Source organism: Taurulus bubalis (genome assembly GCF_910589615.1).
Source record: "Taurulus bubalis genome assembly, chromosome: 15".
Taxonomy (NCBI): domain Eukaryota; kingdom Metazoa; phylum Chordata; class Actinopteri; order Perciformes; family Cottidae; genus Taurulus; species Taurulus bubalis.
Window position 1 is genome coordinate 23,377,033 of NC_136603.1, and position 12,980 is coordinate 23,390,012.

General features: G+C 40.7%; 1 protein-coding gene across 1 annotated transcript; it reads right to left on the reverse strand.

Moving 5' to 3' along the window:
- Window positions 1–379: 379 nt before the first annotated feature.
- LOC306747884 (verrucotoxin subunit beta-like) lies at window positions 380–10,992 on the reverse strand (the record flags this gene model as incomplete). The annotated part of the gene is made up of 8 exons (XM_079230984.1): window positions 380–499; window positions 743–1,026; window positions 3,426–3,481; window positions 4,484–4,604; window positions 4,698–4,769; window positions 4,854–4,866; window positions 9,169–10,742; window positions 10,893–10,992. 8 exons carry the CDS (start codon window positions 10,990–10,992, stop codon window positions 380–382), a joined length of 2,340 nt encoding a protein of 779 aa, XP_079087110.1.
- Between the last annotated feature and the right edge of the window lie 1,988 nt (window positions 10,993–12,980).

Below are 12,980 nucleotides of genomic sequence, written 5' to 3' on the forward strand. Positions count from 1 at the left end.
AAGGTGTGTATTCATATCTTTATGATTAGTTCAGAAACATCAGGTCACTACATAAACCCAGTGTGAACCAGTATAAACCAGTATAAACCCAGCAGGAACCCAGTATAAAGCAGTATGTTACTGTTTATTTATATGACTTGATTTTTATCTTTTATTTACTGTGAGTAATGCTGCTGTAATCCTGTAATTTCCCGACTGGGACTAATAAAGAACTATCTTATTTTATTTTATGAACCAGTATAATCCAGTATAAACCAGTATGAACCAGTAAAACCCAGTGTGAACCAGCATATACCAGTATAAACCAGTATGAAGCCAGTAAAAACCAGTACAAACCCAGTGTGAACCAGTATAAACCAGTATAAAACCAGTAGAGGCTTCAGCCAGCATGGGAGCAGCAGCTGGACGGCCTCTGGTCTCTGAGCAGCAGAGAGAGTCCACAGCAGAACAGCAGACTCTTCACGATCAGCACCGAGTACAGCAAGCAGAGCAGCTTCACCTGATGAAGAGGAGGAGGAGGAGAAACCTCTGAAACAGAAGAGAAGTGCATGTTATGGTGAAGCTTCTCATCAGCTATAATACAACGTACAATGTCTTTGCAGGAGATATGAAGCATCTCCAGAGCCTCCACATGGCGCCTCCCTGGGGCCCCATCACCTTTCAGTGGTTTATTACTGTCACTGTACGGTCACGAACAAAGGTACCAGTAATAAACTGCTCCTTGCTCTGCCGGGGCCTCCACCTTGCCGCCCTCGTGGTGGACGTAGCAGTGGTATTTGTAGCCGCTGCTCTGCTGATGGAGCAGCAAGATGGCGGCGGTGCGTCCCTCCTCCCTGAGCTGCAGCTCCTCTCCCTCAGCAGGGGGCAGATCCTCCAGAGAACCGTTCTCCTTCCGTCTCCTCCAGGAGAACCGGACCTGAGGAGGGAACATGCCAGAGGCCACGCACAGCCGGAGGCTCCTCCCCTCCAGGTGCATCCTGGGTACTGCTGGGTACACGCTCACCACGGGCCTCACCACCGGCTCATCTGAGGTTGGACAAACATTATTATTACTAATCATATAGTATGATGGAATACAATACAATATAATATAATTAAATATAATACAATACATTACAATCCAATGTAACATAGTACAATACAGTACATTACAATACAATACGATATAATTCATTACAATACAATAAAATTCAATCCAATATAATATAACATAGTACAATACAATACAATATAATACATTACATTACAATACAATAAAATACAATATAATGTAATATCGTACAGTACAATACAATATGATACATTATAAGATAATGTAATATCCATCCATCAGTCATCCGAACCGCTCATCTTAATACAATACAATACATTAAATATTGCAAAACAATATGATATAATATAATGAAGTATAGTAAAATACAACACATTACAATACAATGTAATACAAAGTATTATAGTACAATACATTGACGACTGTGGCTCAGTGGTGAGCAGGGTCATCCTTCAATCAGAGGATCGGCGGTTCAATCCCCAGCTCCGCTAGCCCATGTCGATGTGTGGAGACTCTTAACCTAAATGTCTCCCGTAGCTGTTCAACGGTGTATAAATGTTGATAATGATGTGGCTCCTTCATGGTAGCTCCTCTCATCAGGGTGTGAACGGGTGAATGATGTCATGTTGTGTGAAAGCTTTGAGTGGTCGGAAGACTAGAAAAGATCTCTACAAGTATGGGTTGATCCATTTACTATATAATTTAACATAGTGAATTATAAGATTACTTATAATATCATATGAAATAATTATAGCATTTATTTTAATTTAATGAAAATGTCTCTCTACAATAGATAACAGACTATATATTTACCGCTACATATATTTAACGCATACATCAAAATTGTTTTTTCCATCTTTCATAACAATTTTAACTTTTGAATTCAATTCATATTATATGGTCAGATGTGTCAAATTTGAATGAAATGTTTCACTTTAAAATTAAATGAAAGGAATGTTTTAATCCCTGAGAATACATAAACAAACAATACAATTAAAATAAATAACCTATGAATATATTAATAATTGTTGTTGTGATATTATTTTATTTTGATAGCGATACATATATTATAATCTAATTTACATTCACACAAAAAGAATATTTCTTCTATTTTACAGTTAACAAACATATTGTTATGAACTGCATATTTATTAATCACCATTACAATAAATAAACTATGAATTTACCTCCATTTAATTCACTCTCTGATAATTTCTGTTTTAACTTGTATACACGACTACAATGATATGTTTGGATTCATCAAAGGTGAAATAAAAAAAGTTAAACAAAAATACATAATATAATATTAATTAATATGATACATATCATTAACCAACACTGTATTATATAATTATTTGAAATCATGTTAAGCGGCTAAACTATTTATACTAAAAGTGCATAGAGGGACAAATACAAATATTTGTGCCTTTATATATTATCCTCGATCATAAATAGATATAAATATGGATACATTTAATATCCTGTTCTGTATCGGGTTGCCTTCATATATCTTAAAAGACATGTACCATCATAATAAATATGAATGGCATAAGGCCGATATTACCATTGATAAATAATGTAATTATTATTGTATAAATGTATATTTATTGTTCTAAGCTTTTAAAATACATTTACTGACAATTAATTTTAATATATATTCTAATTTTAGATGGTGCTGAATAACTGAGACGATCAAATACTGTATTTTTTCATTTTTATATCATACTTCTTGAATCAGTTTAATCACGTAAGGAAATAAAGAATAAGTTACGTTTTTCAGTGAGATTTAACCTTTTTTTGAGATTCTCTACTAATGATGAAACACTAACATGTGAGTAACATAAAAAACACATTTAGACTTTTTCAATGAAACAACTGAAGTAAATAAATATTTATTCTTACCTGTTACATAGAGTTTAGTTCCAGAGCCAAAGATAAGGTAGTAGTCATATGTATATATCCAGAGTGAAAACAAGTGATACAAAAACTTCTGCTGAGGTGAACGAGTCTGAATAATGAAGGAGTCATATTTCACTATAGAGGAAACTCATCTCCTGACTCTGTCTCTAAGACTGAATCCTACAGAGGAAACTCATCTCCTTTCCTTACCAGTATCCGGCAGAGCACCATGGCCTCAGACCTGGAGGAGATGACTCTCATCCCCGCTGCTTCACGCTTGGCTGCAAAACGCCCCAGTGAATGCTGGTGGTCACGGTCCGAGGAGGCAAACAGGACCACACCATCTGCAAACAGCAGAGAGGCGACCCCGAGACCCCCTGACCTGACGTTCTCCGCCCCCCGGCCGCGACTAGATGTCCTGTCCATGAAAGTCACGAGAGGACCGGTGATAAAGGGCAGCGAACACAGCTCCTACTGCAGGCGTACAGAGACCGGCTGAGACCGATGCAACGGGTCCGGCACCCCGCACTCCTGCAACACCCCAAACAAAAGTAGCACAGAAGTCCGATAGGAAGACACCACTCGGGTCCAGATGGGGCAAGCCGTTCCTCCCAATCACCCCTTCGCCAGGTTCCTCTGTCACGGCCCACGTGAGCGTTGAAGTCTCCCAGTAGAACTATGGAGTCGGCAGGCGGTGCCCTTTCCAGAACCCTCGTACTCCGGAGAAAACACCAACACAGCGGCGCAACTATATCTATCTGGTCCCGCTCCACCTCATGCACCAGCTCCTGCTCTTTCCCCGCTAGCGAGGTGACGGCCCACGTCCCTAGAGCTTGTCTACGCTGCCAGAGATCGGCTCATCCAGGCCTCCTGCCCGGTCTGCATCGCACCAGACCCGATGCTTGTGCCTGCGGGTGGTGAGTCCACAGGGTGCGTTAAATATCTTGTATATCAATATTCTGTGACATAACTTCATGAGGCATTTCTCTGGTGGTTACCAGTTAAACAGACTCTTAAAACTGGTCTACATTTGAATCTTAATCAAAATACTGGAGCTTTTTTATGTTTTAATGTGGGTTTTTAATTATGCACTGTTTTTAAAAACAACTTATTCATGTTATAATCCCATTTATTTATTTGTTTGCATCTAAATGGTTTGATCCGTGTGTCTCTGTGCCACTATTTGTCCTCACTGAGTGAAACAATAATAAACTTCTGGATTATCTGATAAAAAATGAACCATGTGAACCTGTGCTGTGGTTTGCTGCTCTCTTCCTGTCACACACATCTGTTCCTCTGGTTTTTGTTCAGGCTGCAGGAATCATTTCTCACTGTGGAGGCCAGTAACAGGAGCAGTAGTACGAGGCTGAATGAGTGGGTTTAACATTCTGGATCTCCAACTCACAGCCATTCTGTGTTCTCACAGCTGAGAAATCATCTTTCTGAGGATGATCGTATCCATTATATATTTCACCATCTCTCTTATCAATACACAGAATCAGTGTGAATGTTTCTGTGTCTCTCTTCTGGTACCAGAATACATCATCATAATCACACTGGTCAGTGCCTCGACAGCTGAAGGAGGCTTTCCCACCGACTCTCCTGGTCAACGTCAAGTCATCCTGAATCAGGTCTGCAGCCTCGGCCACCAGCGCTGTAGAGCAACAGACAGGTGGAGGAAGGTGAGCGTGACGGTGTGTGTTAGAGGTGGAGCTCGCTGGCTCCTGATTGGCTGGAAAACACTCACCTGAACACAGGCAGCACAGAGCAGCGGCCGGGAGGAAGAGCATGCTGAGCAGCGGTGTTTCCTCTGCTGAACCTGGAGAGAAGTGAAGCTCTGGTGCAGAACGAGGACGAGCTGTGAGGCCAGACGAGGCCCACGTGGTCTAGCGGGTCCTCTCACCTCCCAGCAGCCCCTGCAGCGGAACGCCAGGCCGTCGGCACGTGTTCAGGGTTCAGCTGTTGCTTCATGTGTGTAAACAGCGACATCGTCAGCGTAGAGGGGAACGTTCACACTGTGACGCTGCTGGAGCTCATACCGTGATGCATTCAAGGCAGGGACACATAGTTGTGTTTATCTGTTGTATAAAAACTATAAAAAGCTCCTTTTTCTTCATCGTGTGGTTCGTCAAACTGAGACCTTCAGTCTCCAGAATTATGTTTGTGTTGAAAGAGAAGATGAAGGTTCCTGTCAGTTATCAGAGCGGATTAGTTTATTATGTCCACTTATTATCTTTTTTATTGTCTTTTTCTAAATGATATTGTTCCGCAGACACACACATTATCATCCGACTATATTCTATGCTTTTTGAGTTTTATGCACCTCTAACACCCCTACACACACACACACAACAAATCACCCAGCATGCAACACTACTGATACCACTGATGTTCACACCCCATCGTAGGTTCTGTTCTGTTCATTTCTACAATGTAGTTGTACATCTGCAACATGCTGCAAGGAGGCGCTCATGCAGCCTGGACTTTGGATTTCATGTTTACATTTCTTGGCCTCGAGGGGAAACACTAGTTCATACTAATTCTACCCTCGTATTCCAGTTTCTTTATTGTGTGGTCTTTCTCTGCTGACATTCATTCCTTAAGGCTTTGTAGTTATACGTATAATTTTATTCCATGTGTCCATCCAGGCAAATTGGTGGATCCAAATGTTATTTAAAAAAAACATTTGATGTCATTTCTTTATAATCATCCAAAAAGAATGTTAAGTGTATGGGTATTTTTCCAAGTAGGCCACTGACTGGTGGATACGTGCGATGCATTGAGTGGGCCGGTCTGACAGGAACTCCGCCCTGTTAATGTCTGTATGTAGTCAAATTCAATAAAGTTCAATTGAATAACATCTAAACAATATTTATTATCACAGATTTCCAATTGCACTGGATTAATAATAAACACATTCATCTATCTTATTTCAAGCAAAATAAAGGCTGGATTTAAAACGGAAAAATGTGACTTAAAATAAAGTACTTCATTTTAGAAAATGTAATTTAACTCAATTGTCCTGCAGCTTTATATTCAGTTTATTCGGACATCAACCAATGTCAATTAAAAGAGCCAATATATTGTCTTCTTGTCATCTAAAAAGAGAAATGTGTGTGCAGGGACTTTACTAAACCACTTTACCAGGTTATTAAACCACTTGTCTCAGCGTCGCGTCATCACTACGTCGTTAGTGAAACTGGAGTCGGATTCTCTAAACACCACGGTTGTCTTTTCCTAACTCCTCACGAATTATCCTTCCCATCTTTCCTTTACCCTGTGACGTTTTCCACTGAGGTCAAGGAAAAGTGGTTAGAGTTAGACGTTAGGAGGACATGTTTTGACTATTCAATTGCAGCCATAGACTTCTATACAACCAGAGGAGTTGACCCCTGGCGGACACGAGAGAGAATGCAGCTTTAACATAAGCATATACTTCTATACAACCAGAGGAGTCGCCCTCTGGTGATCAGTAGAGATAATGCTGCTTTAACACATGAAGCATAGACTTCTATACAACAGAGGAGTCGCCCCCTGGTGGTCAGGAGAGGGAATGCAGCTTTAACACATGTGGCATATACTTCTATGAAACTAGAGAAAGGTCCTGGAAGAGAAAACGTAGCTGCAGAACGTAAGAACGTCACACTGAGACATTAAAAGACAACAGACAACACTTGAGGAAAAATAACATTTATTAATTGTTAATCATTTAAATATTTATCCATCACTGGAAGGCATCACATTACCCACAGGACAACAAAATACAAGTCAATAGACATCAGTATCAGGAAAAATGAAAAAGATTCAGGTTTCAAATCTCCAAGAAATTAAACTTAATAGTAAATAAAAATATAAAACCTAATAATTATAATACCTAAACCTTTATCGGAAAAATAAAAGTTGATCTTTAAAAGTTTTTCCAATCAATGAAGGAGTCTCAGCCTCTGAGGCCTTCAGGTTTCCTTCTTACATTTCTTTAATGTCCTTTTAGTCAAAAGTTGTACTTCTGATGAAAATATATTTTCCAGTAATATTTTCCTCATCTATAATTTCCCAATCATTCAGGAAAAAGTCACCTTATTATTAAAGGACAATAACATGTAATTCAATACACATCAATATAATAAGCCATTAACGTTATTCACATTAATTAGGTTTTTCAAATCTCAAAGACAAGAAAAAAAAAAAAGATATTCATGATTTCAAATCTGTATCCAACAATGTCAGGCTAAACCTAAAATAATAATATTTAAATGACATAATACAAAATAAAAATAACACTTTCCCTATTCAGGTCTGCTAAGTTAATAGAGCTGCAGATTTCAACTTTTACATTGGTGGTAATGGTGGAAACTAAATAAGGTCACACTAAAACATTCATCACCACACATGGTAAATATGTCTTTTCCTTTTTAGATCAAATGAAAAACAACGGTGGACATTTTTTAGGACACTTGGTAAAGTGGGGTCAAATATTCTTTGTATTTCTCTCAGGTACTGAACTGGCTGCTCCCAGCCTGACTCGGCCTGAGATTCCTCTTCCTCAATGAGCATGTCAATGTACTCTTTAGTGGAGAGATGATTTGGCTTCAGTGTTCTCTCTTTAAGTCTGTTTAGACACTCAGCAGAGCTTTCTATCAGTTTCCACATCTCATTTATCAAGATTCATCCCTCAGTCGTCTAATCAATCAGGTACTTTTCTTTCAATTCTTTTACTCATGTTTTTTCTTTAACCTCCTCGTACTTCCACCTGCACCTAAGAGATCCAGAAATGTGTACTTTAACAAGCTTTCTGACGGTGACTTCAAACAAAGTCCTGCTCCATGCTTTTTAACGGTTTCAACTGTCTCTTCAATTTTCTCAAGCGTAGCTAACCCAAGTTTAACGTGATCTGCAAATTCAAATATGAATTCTCGAGCTGCTTTCTCTCTCTGAGGACCTCCTTCGTCATGTTCAAGCTTTTGGATTCTATGACATTCAAAGCAACAAAGAACCTCTTCATGCCTTCTGTCCCTATGTTCCAAAACATCTGATCAAAGCCTCCATCTTCATCTTCCTCACTCACGCCTACTGCAGGTGATTTGTTGTCTGCAAATAACGCTGAGTTGTTGAATTTGAAGTGAAACGGCAGCCCATTCTCTCTTTTGGGACACGGGACACCCGACTCATTGATTCCCTCTAGAACTGGTGGTTGCTGGCTGTCAGCGAATGTCACCAGAATTCTGATGTTTTCTGCCACATCTTTGCCAAAGATTGAGAGCACAGAATCAAACACACATTTCTGTGATGGTGCGAGTCCTGCTAAAGCAGCCTGAGCTACGAAACACACAGTGTCGATGTCACTGACACCATCAGCAGAGAAGAGGTCACTTAGATGTTCAATGACTTCCTCGTCTCTTTCTATGTCTCCTGTTCCTCCAAAGCATGGAGTGTCAACGATAGTTAGAGAGTGATCTATTTTAAATCCCTCCTGGTGGTTGATTTTGTACACAGTGACTTCAGAGTTCTGGCTTTCAGCTTGTGATCTCGTTTGATCCTCATCAACTAACTGGAATCTGAAAGGGTCCTTCCACTCCACACCAACAATGTAGTTGATCATTCCATTGACCAGAGTAGACTTTCCTGATCCGGTCGCTCCAAAAAGCACAATAGTGCGGTTTTCCCTCGTGCTTTCTTCACCAAAACTGAATCTTCTGCATCCATGGATATCCACATCTTCTTCCTTCAGAGTCAGTTTGTAAACTGAGGGAGATTCAGAATTCATCCTTTCACTTTTTCTTTTGAGGATTTCTGTCAGACATGTACATTTAGTTGTGCAGACATGAACAGTGATGCTTTCTTTGCTTCTGCCGGCTGAATCACAATCACATCTGACCCTCACAACATATTCTGTCTCTGGGTGAAGTCCTGAAATGATCGCCTTCTCAGCCTTTGACTCTGTTTGGTTCCATCGGAGATCTTCCTCTTCCCCCCCCCCCGTGGTCTGTTTTGGCGTACTCCACGATGTAGCTCTTAATGTGGACACCTTGTCCAAGCTCAGCAGGTTTCTCCCAGCTGACTGATATCTCTCCTGCGTGTGGTTCAACTTGAGGTTCTCCAGGAGGGCTGCAAGGTAAGGTTTTCATGGAACCACTGTCTTCATTGGCTGGCCCAACACCTGCTGAGGTCAGTGCTCTGCATCTGAACACATACGCTGTGTTAGGACTCAGATCGCTCACTGTGACCTCTTCGTCTTTTGATGCCGTCTTCTGTTTCCATCCTTTATCTCCACTGACACAGTACTCAACAGAATAGGAGGTGATGTTCTCTGCTCCTAATTTGGGTGGAGAAATCTTCAGCGTCACACTGTTGTGGTTGATGTCACTTATGGTTCCCCTTTCAGGCTTTGAAGGTGGCTCAAAGTTCTCATTGACAGAAAAGCCGTCTTTATAAAGGTAGATGCTTGAACCTTTCTGTACCTCATTTGATCCAAAAGTCAAGAACTTAATGTTATTGTTCTCCTTGTTGGCCTCTGCAAAATCACTGAAGAGCTTTGCTTTCTGCCTCATTGCTTGTGCGACTTCTTTTGATGCGTACCATTGTTCCTTCTCTAGATCCTGAGTGTGTGCATCTTGAGGGTTGCCTGGTGTTTGTCTTAAGTAGTTTGATAAGGTTGAGAGGTATGATTCATCACTTCCCAGTGAGGTGAAGACAAAACACATCACATGTTCAGCACTGAGACTTTCTTTGTAAAGGTCATTTTGAGATGATATGATCTCTGTGTTTTTCATCATGTTGGTGAGAGACTTTAACGTGTATACTTCTCTCTCTTTACAGTCCATCCACTCGTTCAGGTTGTTGCTGTTGAAAGGAGAAGAAAGTCTTTTCTTCAGGATGTCTGCGAGCACAGCCTCATCTTCTCCTCCTCCTCTGATTGATGGAAGCTTCTTTGTCAAAGTTTGTCGGAGTTCCAGTCTGAACTCAGAGCACATCTCTTTAAAAGTTGTAATCTTTTTTCTAATCTGTGGGAACTGCTGTGCAGTGGTGGTTCTCAATGCATCATCATCATGCAGGACACTCTGGGATTCTTGAACTAATCTTATACTTATCTGGCGTACGAGTTTAGCAGCAGAAGAATCTAAACTTGTCAATGGCAACAGCCAGACCTTCATTGGTACGGCGTTCTCTCCGTTGGCTCCCAACAGTCTTGGCAGACTTTGGTAGACTTCTACTGCAGCCTGAAAGGACACAGGATTATTTTCAAGAGAAAAGTCTCCATGGAATTTGCAGGAGAATTTCTCAACATTTTCTCTGTCCTTGTCTTCCATCTTCAGGGAACCTTCACCCTCTATCGCAAAGGAGGGAATCTTCTTGATCATCACCTTCAAGTTTCCCTGAATGTCTTGATTAGTTTCCGTTCCAGACACCTCACGGTCAAAGACAAAGAAGGCTTGTGCCCCATAAAGAACAGCTGTGACTACATGTGTTGCTATTCCTTTATCAAAGACATACGGATACTTCACATTGCCTCTTCCAAGGTGATTCATGGACAGTTCCTGGACCCTTGTGGTAGCTTTGTAGCTTAGTGTTACTCTGGCCTGATTTCTGGAAGTCTTACTATCGTTCAGGTATTTGGCCGATCCTCCAACATCCACCAGTCCACCTAAAAAACTGGCCTTCAGTGATGCTTCAACATTTAGTGCTGAAGATTTATCTGCAATAGATTCAGATGCGACCATCTCAAAACCATTATAGCTCTGTGGTCTTTCACCAATATCACATTTCAGGTCATCACGGTCCCACAAAGTCATTCCTGCAAAAGAAGAAGTAAAAATGCAATACAGCTTCCAGAAGCAACCAGACAGGAGAAGGTGCTGTTACGTCCTACAAGATCTGAGATGAAACATCTCATTGAATACGTTTGGTTGTAAAACATTGAACATCTTTACATCTCAATTCTTACCAGGAATGAGGGAGTCTTTGCGGCAGTCGTACAACATCCCGAGGCTGAAAGGTCGGCCGAGCGCTGCCACCTCCATTGTCCCTCTGGCTTCAGAGTCCATCGTCCAGTCTGAACTGCAAAAAACACAACAGTAAGTATTTACAAATTTAGCATCATGTCCAACCAGCCTCTCATTTTCACTTTTATTTGACCTTTTCACTCATTAGTACCAAAAGAATGTCTCTCTAGCGCCCCCTGGATGTTGGACCAGTGACGCCCCTCACCCAGAATGTTATATTGACTTCACACATGTCCATCTCCACCTGCTCTACAAAAAGCCTCTCAGACCCACAAAGTCCACCTCTGAACATTTTCCGCCATTTTGAATTTAGTGAAAAATACATCATTGCAGCGTTCTCCTACACGCTTGGTCCCTTTCATACCAAACTTGTTGTGCATCATGATTGGAGCTGTATCATCAATACTGAATTGAAAGCTTTTTGATATCTCATTGCGTTGAGGAGATAGACCAATTAACCTCTTAGGGGCGTGTCTTGTTTTTAAATACTCATAACATTAAAACTATTTTGGTATATATGTGCACATTGCATCCCCTAACTTGCAATACATCAGTTGTGCGATTTAAACACTAGGGGGCACTACAATAATTCAGCCAATTTGGGCTTTTTTAATCATTTGTCATTTTTCGCCTTTAGCGTTTATACTTTTACGAACTTCTACGAGTATATATATATATATATATACATACTGCCTGATGTACAAAAAGTTCAGAGATTCAAAACAACAACTAAATAATTAAAACAACCATACAGAGATGCAAAAGCAAAAACAACTACAAAGATATACAAATCAACCACAAAAGACATGAATGACTACAAAGAGATAGAGAAAGGCTACAATAACCTCAAACCAACAACACAAATACTCAACAGAGACACATGAATACTGTAAATATTTAAAACTATTCATCAATAGATGTATACATTTGTTGCACACTCATGCTTTACTTCACACAACTAACCAAACTGAAACCTTGATGTATAATTTCCTCATCAAATCAACCTGTATAGATCCTGAATTTGTTGTCTTTGGAAAATATCTATTTTCTGTTTTGCTATATCTTTGTTGTCTATATCCATATGCATGTACAGCTGCTGCCGTCAGGATTTAAACCTGTACAATGCTGCCCTCTAGTGGCTGCTCAACACGCTGCTTCAAACACGTCCTTCTACAATTATTGTTCTGCTTCGGGTAAAGTCAAACAAACTATTAGTACAGCTTGTTATCTCAATCATTAGCTAGTAAAGGCTTTATGGGTCCAAAGTCAAAGCAGTAACTGTTTAAATTAGTGTGACCCTGATCCGGTGGCGGCCGGCCAATAGAGGGCCAATGTAAAAATGGAACTGCAAAGTAGTAATTCGTGTTTAAAACCTTATTTGTGTGCATTGAATCATACTAGGATGTTTGCTGAAATTGATTGGATGGCCCTCCCCCCCAAACACATCCACCAGCCGCCACTGCCCTGATTTTTAAACCATGAGGTATGAATCAAACAGCTCAAGAGATCCTCGAGTTCATTGCCAACATAAAACACTCCACACCTTGTTGAACTGGACATCAGTGTCACGAACCGGGCCGCACGACCGTGACAGAAGAACAACATGAGTGGTTTTAACAGAAAAGAGGATTTATTAACTTGCACAACAGAACAAAGTGTGATCCCGACAGCAACCCAACTGGTGCCTCAGGGCAGAGAGAGAGAGCACCAACCCAGAGGGCCCTTTAGCTCACAAACGAGCGCCCCCACTCTCCTGGCGACCCTAAGCCACGCCCACCTTCAGGACAACGGCCAATGGCAGAGGGGGTCAGATAGATAAGACCCTAACTGACCATAAAAGACCAAAACAGGCCATAGCACTGCCTTCACCATGTGATGTGGTTTCTTCGGATCAGGAGCCGTTCCTTTCCTTCTTCCTTCCACTTTTCTAAACCCATCATTCCGGAACAAGTTAATCTTGGTTTCATCTTCCAAAGAACCTTCACCTAAAACTGATCAGGCTTATTCAGAAATGTGTGACACACACACAC